At 41.6% G+C, this 14,037-nt stretch overlaps 1 protein-coding gene across 8 annotated transcripts in view; it reads right to left on the bottom strand.

Annotated features, from left to right (window-relative positions):
• Positions 1–14,037, bottom strand: part of sema4d (sema domain, immunoglobulin domain (Ig), transmembrane domain (TM) and short cytoplasmic domain, (semaphorin) 4D) — a 40,436-nt gene that overhangs the window by 9,890 nt on the left and 16,509 nt on the right. For all 8 annotated transcript variants that reach the window (XM_079659532.1, XM_079659533.1, XM_079659529.1 and 5 more), the window contains 6 exons: positions 3,796–3,929; positions 1,934–2,079; positions 1,785–1,847; positions 1,559–1,657; positions 760–853; positions 495–611 (listed from right to left, as the gene is read on the bottom strand). In XM_079659532.1, the coding sequence (XP_079515658.1) occupies positions 495–611; positions 760–853; positions 1,559–1,657; positions 1,785–1,847; positions 1,934–2,079; positions 3,796–3,929 (653 nt within the window). The remainder of the gene's footprint in view (positions 1–494; positions 612–759; positions 854–1,558; positions 1,658–1,784; positions 1,848–1,933; positions 2,080–3,795; positions 3,930–14,037) is intronic.

The raw sequence follows: 14,037 nt of genomic DNA, 5'->3' as shown, positions 1-14,037 counted from the left end.
TTTGTTTTACTTGCTTGTAAGCGCTTTGAGCACCAGGAAAAGTGCTTTATAAATGTAATGGATTATTATTATTAACAATTTAAATAATTACATTTTTGCTTGATATCAAGTTACTCACAGAATGAACACTAATTAGCGACGGGTGATATGACATGAGCTGCTGCAGACGAGGTTTCATCATTTGAATAGGTGAAAGTGACCATCAACACAGGCTGAACATGATAAACTGCTATCGAATGTGTATACTCTGCTCATTGCCAATGTGAAAAAGCAAGGACAGATTAACAGATGTGTTAGCGTCAGAGCAAATCTGCGTATTTTGTCAACGTCAGCATTAAAGCAAACAAATATTTGTACACATATTAAAACTCTTATGTCAGGGAAACGCTCAAAGGGATTAGATTATGATCAGGCACATTTGAGTTTAGGATATCTTTACCACACACTATTTTCTTATTACATTCATTTACTTCTTACATATTGTCCCAACTCACCGTTGAGCCATGATGTGGAGTACTCTGTCCTAAGCAGGGACTGGGACGGAGAGTATCTGGACATAATGGGTTCGCTGCCTAAGAAGTTATAAGCTGTCCCTGAGTACAGCTCTCCATCTGATGAAAACAGGGAAAAAAAACAAACAAAACATGTGTTCAGCTAGTCCGTTTTGCCTTCCAGAAAACAAGAGATTATTGGGGATTGTAATGCACTTTACACCATCAGAGCTCTTCGTGAAATGACATACAAGTGGCTCCAACTCACCAACCATGACGGTAGTAAAGCTTTGTGAAGGGTCAAAGGAGCACTTCCCCCGGCCGTCTTCAGGTTGACGGTCCAACGAGAAGTCAGCGAGGTTCTGAAAGTTTCAGATACAGTTACGGCCCGTCCAGACTATAGCTTAAAAAAAAAGCTTGGAGCTGGGCATGTCTGAAGCTTGGGGATTTTATTCGAGCACCGCGACCAACAACCAATCACATGAATGTCCCGCCCCCGGCATACAAAGCAAAAAACCCCGGGGATTTTATGCGAGCAATATATATATAAACTCCCCAAACAGGCGAAAACCTACCAGTTTCACCCACTGTCTCTGCCACCTCCCTCCATGCCTGGTTCCTCCGGTTTGTATCCCAGTAAATAGTTCTGGTCGTAAAGAACCGTTTGATTTGGTACCGTAATTTTTCGTTTGGAATATGAGGAAATGAACTGCGGTCTGGCTCTCCCAGCTTGCACGCGGTTTGATTGGCTAGCGCTTGAACTGTCAGATTTGCATAAACGGGATTTGATTGGCTGACGCTGGCTACTCCGGCGTCTCCGGCTTCAGAAGTTGAACATTGTTCAACTTTTGCAGCCTGAAACGCCAGGAAAGCTCCGCTCTGCTACCCACAATTCAGTTTGGCGAAAAGCGAGGCAACGTGACGTCACCCCATTCAAAGTGAATGGGCAGACGCGTTGGAAACCGTTTTTGAAGCTGTCGAAGCTGTAGTGTGGACGGGCCGTTAAAGGTCGCTGCAGATTTGTGAAACAAACACATGTTTATTTATGTCGATGAGCGGTAACCTACCAAGTAATCACACTGAGGTTGAAAGGCGTGCGTTCCGCAGACATACAGCCGCTCATCGTCTACGACTTGCAGAACTCGAATGTAGTTTAGACAATCCTTCTGAAAGGCAAAGTTTAGGCGAAATAAAATGAAAACACAGATGTTTGATTGTAAACTGTGAACGTATAACACTTGACTATACTGTTCTGACTCCCTAATAAAATAACATGAAGATATTTGAACTAACCTCTTTTGATTTTCCTTTTAAAGTGCACATCACCATGGGGTTTTCTGCAACTGTCCACTCGACCTTGAAGTGTGAAAAAAGAAAATAAGAATTAGAAATGTTACAATTTGTGTTCCTTCTGTTGTCACATATACCATCCATGTTGTTACCTTGTTGTTTTTAACCGTCACATTCTTCTTGCTGAGCTCAAAGATGGCCTCCCGCGCTCCCACATACAGCGCGTCTCTTTTCTCGCTCAGCAACAGCGTAGAGTAGTTGAAGATCCCCGGCTCAGAAAACTCCATCAGATCTAAATCTGAGCACAAACATTACATTGCATTACTTTAACATTCATATCATTGACCCATTTACTGAAGATAATCCACAAATAGTTTTGTTACATGTAGGAATGGTTTGCTTTCTACAGAACTACAACCGCTAAATGTATCATAAGGAAGCGTGCATCTTCTCAGACTATTTAACAAGATAGATAGATTTACAATTCTGCTTTGAAGGACACCACTAATGTTTTCATCTCACGCCCGATAACCTAGGAGTCCATATGGAGAATTAGGCTTCTTTCTGCGAGGTGATACCATTTGCAGGGTTAGCTTGGTCGAAGGAAATTAGTTTGTCTATTAAACTGCTCACAACCAGATCTATGGATTGTCTTCAGTTACCCTGTCATGTTTTCAGGAACAAAAAACAATGTTATTTTATTTCCAATGTTTTTTTTGCTGCTTTGTGCAAGCCAAGCTCCATCTCGACCTATTACGTTGGAGAGAAAGCAGACATATTTGGGGGTAACTGTCCCTTTAAGTGTATTAGGAGTAAAACAATGTAAACAAAGGTGACGTATGTAGTCTGGAGATAAATCCACTATACACCAGTTTTGATTACTGTGGATCCTGAGTCCTTAAAACTAGATGTTGTAAACGTGTTCCTGCCTCTCTCAGTGAGACACATGTATCTCTCTTTAGACTCAGTGTTGTGATTGATGACAAGCCCAGCGGAGCGCTTGTGTCTGGCTCTGTTCGGTTGTGCCAGGTGCAAGTGGCTTCGGGTTGCAGGTGCCTGGACATTAACACCAGGATGATGGAAGCAAACCCCCCCCCAACCACTGACTGAATGAAACGGTGACTGTGCCACGGTGAGCGGAGAAACTTTATTAAAAGGATGAGCTGTACTGGTTCTCAGTCTCTGAGGCTATTTATGTAAACGACAGTATGCAAACAGAACTTCCTCCCTGACGCCTAAATGCTACAACTTGAGACTTGTGGTGAGACTGAGGTTTATCTAAGATACATTTAATAGATCAGGTGTCCTCTAAATATTCGGTGTGACCTTTTAGATGAAAGAGTTCTCACAGATATGTCTTAACAGTCTGAATGCTTGGCTCTCCATGCAGTGCTAGTGGAGCTAATTAACTTAGCATCAACATCTCCTGTTTCTTGTTTAAATAGTGTGTGAATAATAAAATACAATCTCAGAATGACAAGTATTGCTTCCCAAATGTAGCGCCTGTAGACTCTCGATGACTCAAGCTAAGTTTCAATTTGAATGATCAGAGGGGTTTCAAAAGAACATTTACCAGAAGTGGTTTGCATTTGTACAGATGCATTTAACTGTAAAGACAGAAAAACCTTTATGAATAAAAAATACATTCATGATATATATTTGATAAGTTAATACAAATAATGTATTAATTAGAGAAGCAACATAAAACAAACCGCCATTTAAAAGATACCAGAGCCAAAACTGATGTCTTTATTGCATTTATGTTTTTTCTCTATTATTTTTGGTATACTTTTATCAGCAACATGTCTGGCACTTAAACATAATGAATGAAAACGGAATTGTCTTGTCTTAATACTTGTACTCTGTGCAATGACAAGAAAGTTGAATCTAAACTAAGTTATCAAAACTGCAAATATTCAGTTTCCATCATGTAGCACTTCATCTGTTTAATCATTCAGAACGGTTACACTTCTTATCAATATAACGTGTATATTTAAATGTTTTTAAGGCTTACCTTGGTGTCTCCAGGAGGTTCGAGGCACAGCGTTGGGTCCATGCGTGGAGACCTCGAGGAGAAGCCCCAGGAACACTCCCAGCACGCCGAATCCCATGTTAGACTCTGATAACTTCGGAACTGTGAAGTTTCCTCTGCAACACAAACAAAATAATAGCAACACAGTAAAAACTCGGCCACATAAAAAGATATTTTACAAGAATTTAGAAATGAACCAGTTCCTCACAGGCTGATCTTATCATGCAGCACAGACGCTACAAAAAGGGGCGGCATCAAATCTACTTCCCTCAAACTGAAAGATGGCAGGACTGATTCATCTCCTTTGGTATCGTTAGTAAAGCACGTCACACGCATTTGAATATAATCAATGAAAGAAGATATGTTGGACAGAAACTGAACCATTGAAAAAAGTTCTCACAATAAAAGAATGTATCACATGAATGTGTAGATGGGTAAAATAACCATAATGATAATAAGAAAAAGAAAAAGAAATGACAGATGTTTAGTAAAGCTGCAAAAATAAGTTGATTGTTCAATTTGAAAAGAAAATGAATTGCTTTAGTGACTTTTCAATCAAATAAACCAACAGTTCAAAGATATCTTTTATGACAGTTAAGTATCTTTAGGTTTTGGATTGAAGAATTGTGATGGTAGAGTTCAAGAAGTGATTTTTGACATTAAATAGACTAAAGGATTAATGAATTCATCGTAAAAAATTATCTGTAAATTAGGTGATAATCAAAATAATCTTTAGATTTAGGTATGCTGTTGTGAACAAACAGGAAAACTATATGCGTGTTTATTGAACTTTATTTGTAATGGTTTTCTAAGCAGATAGTGTGGTGTGCAGAAGCCATGTCATTGTAGGAACTAATGCTAATAATGTGCTTGTCCATGTTCATGATCAGCCGTCGCATTGTTTAACACACCGCAAATAAAAAAAAGGAAGTAAACGCTCCAGTGTTCAGAATCAAGTTTGAAATTTAAACTTTTCCTACTTTCAATCCAGTGTCCACCTCAAGGCTCTTTAATAAACCACTGGTTGCTTTAGGAACTTGGAACCATTTCAGAGGTGTTAAATAACAAAGCGGGAAAACAGATGGATGTGAAGTTCCTTCCGAATGAAGAATCAGACCGGGGGCAGAGAGGGGGGGAACCGGGGGGGAGGGGCAGCAGCACATGACATGGTCCTGAAGTAACACGATTTATATTAGCAGAAAAACACCAGCGCTCAACAGAAGCTATACTCATTCAATGTGGTGCGTGATCACTGTATGACACTTCAGCTGACTGTTGGCATGTGCAACAACTTAAGAAAATCCCCCTTTTTAAAAGAAGCATTATTTTTGCACTGCACTATTGTAGAGACACAGTGATAGGTGTGTCCGTTTGCCTCGGATGACGATGACGACAATGTCGATGAGGATGACAGCATTCCTGGTAGCTATCAGCTTTTATCCGATGAAGGTGTCGTTTTTCATTTATCTACTTTGTGGAGCATTGTGATCTTTCTGCCTTTTAACAGCTCTCTCCTGGCATATTTACTTCAGGATGTGCCTGATAAGGACTCCATTAGGCTGCCCTGTTCCATTTGTGTTGAACTTATCCAGACCCACCTGGTGTTTTTATATTGAATAAAGCCTCGAGTTGTCATGTTTCATTTTCTAAGTGCAAGGCAGTGCTGTTTTCTTCAATGCAAAGAAGGGATATAATAAAATGTAAAAACGGTACTTTTTGTTTTGCAACGGCTGCCGTCATGAAATATTATAACATAGAAAGCAATGTGATATCTCTTAAAATAACATTTAGGAGACACTGGTGGTTGTATCTGGAAATGCTAATATAGCCGATTCAGCAACATTAACTAATAACATTTCTTAAGGCTTTAAATCACTCATTTTGTCTAAAACCATATTCCAAGTCTCCTGTTTTAGGTCAGCAGAAAAGCTGGGGGGGGAATACATTCTCATTCTTTAAAGCTTAAGTAAAATATGAAAATAAATCTCTAAATCTGTTCTCAATCCTGATTGTAATTTGTGCAATGTTTGCTAAATTTACTGCAAACCAGGGCACATGCAATGTAATCTTTGGGGTCAACCTTCATGCCCTCAACCAAATTCCCTCGACTGATGGATTGATCGCCTTCTTTCCCTCTGTAAATATCATCAATACTAAAATGGTATTAACTCAGAAAGTGATTACTGACATAATTCAATTGTAAGGCTCAAGTGCTTCCTGTCTTTTGATCCAATCACGTGAAAGCAGCCGTGTGGGACACGTCAGCAAAACTTCCGCTTTGTGCCTTAAATGCTCTCTTGTTTAACATAGAGGAAGTCTGCTTTAAAGTAAAAGAGAAGACTCTGAAGGACAATGCTGTATTAATAGATGGGAGGCGAGTCTGGCTGATCAGGTGGTTGAAGCAGTTCTCAGAGGAAGTAAAGTGATCTGACACAAAGCAGGTAATTCTGGTTTTCCACACCGTGCTCAAAAGAAAACTAAATACCCGGCCCGCAGCACTGCTCCGCAAAATGTGTGGGCCGGTCATGCCCAGTAGCGGATGAAAGGTTATCGGATGTCTTGTAAGACGAGGATTGAGATAACGAAAGCCGTACAAGAACCAACTCCATCAAAGTTACAAGTAGAGAAGACGTGGTGAATAAAAATGATAAACACTTGATTGTACAAAGAAAGTGTTTTTACTACTTGATCAGGTCATTTGTCCTCATTTTACATTTTTATAAACCAAATTCCAGAACAAAGGATACCAATATAGAACAAATAAATCATTGTCAACCATCTTTTATTGACCTAGTAGCACAATTGTGGATCATCCCACTCAAATATAGGTTAGTAATCAGTTACCATCCGAGGGGTACAGACAATCAATGAGGGTCGCCACAGCTAGAGAGAATGGGGGGGAATGATAATTGATTATTGATGTGGTTGTAAATAAGAACAAATTGCCCAGGAGGTATGACCCCGCTAACACTGCGATTGTTGGGTTTTCTGTGAGGGCTTCCACCGAGTAAATCTGGCAAAGATGGAATTCCATCCCGGCTTCAGCCCGAGCCGTGGACTCCACTCTGCTAAAGAGGGGGTCAAACACACAAGGACCCATTGTTTACTGAAGATGAGGGTAGCCTCCACTCCACCCCCATCACATCCACATCATCACTGTAGAGGTAGGCAACAATGAACAGAGAGAGAGAGAGAGAGAGAGAAAGGCATCACGTCGCCCTCTCATCCAGTTCTTTTACAGTGTTGCCAATCTAAATGCCAGGACAGCTTAGCCCTGAGCCATGCCTGCGTTCTCAAAGTTCGCACAAGCCCATGAGATCCTGATGAATCCCATAAAGATGATCCATAAATCTGTCTGATGACGGCGGCGGAAACTGTTAAACAGAGACGGGGAGAGAGAAAGGGGCAGCCCCAGTGCGACAGATGAGATAACAATACTGAATCTGTGATGAAAACCCCAGACTGACAACATTCCTCTGTTTTGGCCACCAGTCCGACTGCACGCTGCATAAATAAAAGCCTCAAACTAGACCATATGTGCACTTCTGACGCCCTCCATCAATCTTACCACTCCGAGCTCCATTAAGGACAAAGCTTAAAAAAAGCTTCATACCCCTCAGAGGGGCCGGGTTACAGTAGCAGAAAGAGCAGACTGGCAGCTACCCTACGCTGCTGAGAGATTTAGAGGAGTGGCCACACTGGCCTGGGATATTTAAGACGGTAACCATGCTGGCAGGTCTCTTTGAGCCCTTTGTTTTGCTCTCTCAGCTCCTTTGGCGGAGCAGGGAGGTTGACACCTGCTCGGGGCCTTGGGGTTCCCAGCACTGTGCTGTTAGCTGGGCACAGACCTTGGCAGGCTTCACACTGAGGACAGAGGAGGGGGGGGGGGGGGGGGGGGGGGGGGGACTGGAGCTCTGCCTATCTGTGCACAAGAACTGTGACTGGGTTAGAAAGTCTAAGCGAGAGAAAAAACTTCAACTGGAAAAGCATTTCATGACTACGCAGCAAATAAATCAAATAGGGATGTGACAACCATTTCATTTGGATTGTAGCCGGTCATTATAATAAATCACTGTATAATCACATTATAACACTGGGTGGGTGGGTGGGGGGTTTCGCAGCTACTCGCTTATTGTTTTTCCCTTTGGCACACACCGTCAGCTAAGTAAGCATGACCACAATGACTGCTGGTTTACAGAGGAGGTAAACCACAACAACACTCCCTAATAACTCATCTGTTTTTTAAATATAGCAAGGGAAAAGAGGATATTTGAACTTCTAACTCAAGGCAGAGGAGTGTCCTTGTAAAGGACAAACAGATACGAGATACAGAGTGGCACTTTCACTGAAAATAATCTTTGTTTAAAGGCCACCCAGTGTACAAGAAGGATTCGTAGCGTTGTGATAAAAAATGGAGAACACCCTAAAGGAAAACTTCCCTCTGCTGGGTGCAGATAAAGTGCTGATAAAAAGTCAAATTTACAGGCGCAGGGCACGATATTAAGGACTGCCCGATGGCCCGGGGCCATCTAGTATTTAGCTCGGGCCATGAAGCCTCACCTGCTGGTTGCCCGATCGGGCAATCTATTATACCAGTATCATGCAGCTCGCGGATCCAGTAAAGAGTGACCCGACAGTAAAACTAAACATATCTATAACTAGTTTAGGTAGTTTGAGAGGTGATTAAAATAGCTACGTGTGATATTCTAACCTGAAGTGTGTGTTTTGTCCGCTCACCGCTGCATGTGATCATGCAGAGCTGCGTGTCGACTCGTCAGCAGCAGCTGATCTCTCTCTCCCGTCAGATTAGACTTCACTCGCGTTTATGTCCATATCGATCATATCATCAGCTAGTTCTAGCTAATGATATGACTACCTGCTTATTAAAAGACACCGTGACCTAAACAATAAGTGTTGCTATGCAACCGGGTGAGGCCACAAAGTATAGCGGAGCATTATGCATTTTTTTACATGCCTACCGGAACCCCGAGGCATTACCAACAGATCAACGCACAATCAACCCACACAGCACATCTCTTTCTCCACATTAAGTGTTACACATTAGAATGGACTACTCTTGTCTGTCACATACTCTTCTTGTCTGTCACATAAGTGGCGCAACTGAAGCGGTATTGCGCAAAGGAAAATTATTTTGACCGGACATTTTGACCGAAGAGATTTAGATTTGCTTGCTAACGGGAACTCTGACGTCGCCATTGTGTGTGCTTCGCGGATGCACTCGGCTGCTCGGGTCTGCTCGGTCAGCTTCTGGATGAGGAGGCATTCCTTCGACCAACTTACAGTAGATAACATTACAAACATTTTTAACAGGGGCCATAATAGCGTAAATAATGTTTGTTTTGGCAGTTATAGCTGCATGTAATGTTTTCTACTTTTTTACATCTGGGGAAGGCATTTCCCTTCATCAGATGGAAAGTGTCTTGACAAACAACTTAAGTATTTATTATAGCTATGCAGGGCATGCAAGCGAGCAAACACAAACAAGTGAAATGAAGAATACAATTGAAATTGTAATATTGTGGTGGTTCATCTTATAATTCAGTCTATAGAATGCACCAGACAGCATCTAAGACCTGCAAAAATCTAAATGTTCTAGGGGGAGGCCCCCCAAACCCTTCGTGCGTCATTTCGTCCGCGCGCATTTTTCAGGGCAATCTCTATTGGGCTCAGGGCCATCTGTAAATTAGCTTAGATGGCCCACAGGGCAATGTCATGCACTGAGGCGGCATGAAAACTTAACGGATGACTACAGCGAGATCTGTGCATCTGACAATTTCTCTCCACTATGCGTTATAGCAAAACGTTTCATTCCAACCATGTGTTCGGGCCCATGATGCAAAGAAGAGCGATCTCTCTACATCTCTATACATGAAACTACAGATCGGATTTATGGCGCCTTCTGAATACTCTGTGGTGACTGCAGGAAGTGTGAGTGGTAAGCATGTGCCTGGGGTTTTCTCTTCTCTCTGCTCTCTTATCTGAATGCGGTGGAAATCGGTGAGGGTTCAGACATGAAGCGAGTTGGAATAAAATCCCCCATCATCATCATCAACATCATCATCATCTTTTTTTTGAGTAAATCTAGCAAATTATTCTCAGTGCTCACCAGCAGCTCTTCCGCTCAGTGAAACAAACAGAAAAAGTCTTGAAACAAGGCAGAACTTGTAGTAAAACATGATATGTGCTAGAGATGAATGCATTTAGGGTTGCAACAGTGCTACCAACGGGAGAAATCTGACACTGAAGATACAATTCAAAACCTAGTGTAGCCTTAAACTCTCATAACCCCCTGTGTTGACCATAAATCGGGCTTAAATGGGGATTGGCACCCCAGCTGCGTCGACGGACCAGCTTAATTCAATTGAATGGAGGATTCAAGTCGGTCTGAACACGTCCCGATAGTCATTTGATTTGTTGGGGGAAAGTACTAAATGCTGAAAAGGAAAGGGCATTTAAGGAAAAAGTTAAACTGAACTAAAGCTGTATAAACAAAAGCAGCTGTATCTGACTCAAATATCATTCAATTCCCTGATGAAATGTAAGCATGACTCGTCACATTAAACCACATCTCCATCACTTGCCATCTCATTTCCAATGCAGAGTGCAGAAGAAGAAGCTCCATATCCTGTGAGCGGAGAGTAGGGCGAGGACACAGAGGGTGATGGAGGGTGAAGTGAAGGAGTTGGACATTCAGCGCCTGCCAACAACTCCAACCCCTCACTGGCTCGCTTTTCCATGTACTCATCATCAGCATCAATGCACAGGGTTGCTCTTCTTCCTTTTGCTGCAGCGCGCCAAAGAGGCTGCTACTCATTTTGTTTTCTGCTCCATCTGAACTAAAGGGCCTGACCACGTACAAACAAACTTAAGTAATGGGAAAAAGTACTTCCTTTTGTGGAAAGAATGTCTTTTTTTGGCAGTTCAGTATGACATTTCCATGCTGAGCTGCCCACTAAATGTTGCTCAAAGTTGTTCATATTCCTATGAAAAAACATCTGCTGGTGTGAGGTTGCTGCTTCCCATCTCGACAGGTTTTTATTAAAAAAAGGTAGACCTGTCCCTAGGGCTGCTCGATTATGGCAAAAATCATAATCTTGATTATTTGGGTCAATAATTGATATCACGATTATTAAAAACAATTATCCATTTACTTTGAAAACATCAATTTATTGGAGAAACATTTTTTGAACAGTATGTTTTTAACAGTCGATTACCCTGAACTTTAAGTATAATTCAACTGAAAAACCAATAATAATAAAAAAATGTATTTGAAAAAAAAAAAAAAGTAATAATAAAAAAATAATCGTTTTATTTTGATTACGTTGTTTTTGTAATCGTTGAAAGCCATTCTCGTAATTGCGATTAAAATACGATGAATTGAGCAGCCCTACCTGTCCCCATTGCAGGTCATGTATATCAACGAGAGTAGAGAACAGAAAAAGCGGTGTGAAATGCAAACGCAATTTAAATGTCATTACATTTTCTAAAAAAGATGTGATAGAATTTACTGTATTCATTTTAACCAACCGTTTCCAATAAACTGATAGCTATATCAAATGTTCTTAGTTGTATGTGGTCTATCTGAAAAGCACCACCCAGCTGTGGGATTGCTGATAACACAGCACTGACAGCTTATGCTAATGAGCTTGCTTTCTGAAGATGTTCTAATAAACTCATCATATCATATGACATAACTGGAAATAATGTAATGATCATGTGACTGTTGGTGGATATTGCTGCACATCAAATCCAGGAGCTAGATTAAACTGCATCTCTGTAGCAATCACATGCACAAACTATTTAGACTATACATAATGTTGGTTTGTTTTGCAGTAGCAAAAAAGAGAGCTTGAGTGTCTCAAAGTTCTGTGCTTTTTTCTGCAACAGCACTAAGGCTTGCTCTTATATTCTCGAGGGGTATTGTGGGGTTATTTAAAGCCGGGCCTGCATGAGAAAGTGAGTGAGCGAGAGAGCATTTACTTGAAACAAAATACTGAGACCACAGAGGATGACACACACTCACAGGGACAGATGTCTGCTCCAATGTCATTTGCAGCTCAATGTAGTTTGGCTATAGATGTGGCCGAGACTTGAGCCCGCTCACATGTTTACATGGTAATACCAACTGCGGCCATCAAATGCCTCTTATAACATCAGACAGGGTTCGAGCCCCCATCTTAAAATACTGCCAGCTGCATCAGAGTTGTGGGTTCTGTTTTCCCCACAGGCTGATTAAGTGATTTTGACATTTCAAGTAGGCTACTCACAACAGGGGCCTCATATTTGATCAGTTTAGGCTGAGCCACTGGCATCACAACTTCATGCTATAACACTTCCATCTAATATTAAGCCTACAGTACAGCCTGTCCCTGGTGTCTGTGCCGCTGGGCAAAATCTCACTTCACTCCTACATTATTGTCTTGGTTACAATATACAGTTAAAAAAATAGATTAATATCAATACAGCAGAACCAAAGACAGCTTTTTTTTTTTAATTCAACGCATACTGATTCCTATTCAAAACGCCAAGATTACTCATAATGCAACTCAAGCAGCTATGCTAGAAGCCTCGAGCTTCTGGCCTCAAGCAGAAATGAGGGGCTGGTAACCTCACGTCTTTCTAACTCAAAACCCCCATTTCTTCCCAAACAAACCAATGCTGACTCAAGCAACTTCTGTAAGCAATATATCAGACTCCACACAGCTCCCCTTGAAAGGCTTTAAAAAAAAATAGTTTCCCCTTACTTTAAAGAACAGTCTCATCCACTCGATTTCTCAAACTGTCCAGATGAATTAAGACAACAGTTCAACCTGCAGCTGCGGCCCATGTGTAAACCATCTGGAATCCATTCAAGATAGACATCAGCTTTCAATTGTCAAAGTGCAAAGCCACCTTGTCATGGCCACATTATGTTAGCATAAAGTCATCTGAAAGCCAGTGAGCAGCTGAGTGACCTGCTCTGCACAGCTGACTGTCATACAGACAGAAATCATCTGAAGAGCAACAGCTGATGCTGCAGTCATCGTGCGTTATCCATGGTGAGCCCACTGGATGACAGATGGGCGGAAAACATTTAAAAAGCCAGATTAAGGATTAAACAGCATGATTTACAACACTCATTAATTCACATCTGCATTTAGGGCTGAATGGTGACAAGGGGAACATGGTGCTCACTTCTAATGCAGGCTGGACACGAAAACTACTTATTGAAATAAAGAAGGGAGAATTAAAACGTAGGTATCCATCAGTGTCTAAATTGAGGAAAAGAGCCTGTGTTAAGGCAACACTATACAGAGGATGTTAAATGGAAACCCTCCTCTATAATTACTACTTGTAGGGCCCCTGTTGAGCTAGCATGTCGACCTAAATGGCCACAGCAAAGGCAAATGAGGGGTCAGGTCCAGTAAAGGGTATATTTAGTCTGGCGATGGCAAGCTTTTTAAAAACAACACGCCCTTTCCCCTCGTCACGTGGCTCTAGAAGATCTGAAAACTTCCCTATAAACATACAGGCAAGTGAAGTACGCTAACTAGAGAAACAGGGAGTGCTGTGTGGTGTTCCCCGGCCATGTACAGAACGTGCCTTTGTAGTCTAAAATGAAAACGTAAATCTCCATGCACTCTGAGACTTTTATTTCAAAAAGGAGGAAAAGAGAGGAGGAGGTTGTACTATTGAAATCCGAGTAATAACAATAACAAGGAGCTTGTGCTTTTAGGATCATCTAGAGGGGCTACTAGTTTTCAGACATCAAGGTAAGCAGTTTCTTGAAGCACATTAAGGCTTTACCTCAGTTCATACAGGCCTTTCCCTTTGTCAATATAGAATTATGTCTCCGTTGCAAGATGCTAATATAACCAATAATGCGCACAATGTAGAAAATAGTTGAACAAATTACAAAATGTATTCATGGAAGGTAGCAGCTCCTAAATTGGAGGAGAGCACATAGGTGATACCGCTCCAGTACAAAAACGTTTTCTGGGTAAATACTGATATAACCTGAGGTCAGATAGAAGCCACCGCTCACAGTGAAGTCATAAGCCTTTCACTTGATGTAGTTTCCTTGAGGCTACTGCGATGCCAGCCAGACCTTGGGGCGTATAATGGTGGACTATTTTGGGAAGCTGTGAAAGCCCAGCTGAAGGTCTTGTGGTCCCCAGCTGAAGGCCTAGCGGTCCCGAGTCAGTGAATGGTAGTCACATTGGT

Source organism: Notothenia rossii, assembly GCF_949606895.1.
Source record: "Notothenia rossii genome assembly, chromosome: 11".
Taxonomy (NCBI): Eukaryota; Metazoa; Chordata; class Actinopteri; order Perciformes; family Nototheniidae; genus Notothenia; species Notothenia rossii.
The sequence above is the reverse complement of the archived record's forward strand: the minus strand, read 5'-3'. Positions and strand labels throughout refer to the sequence as shown.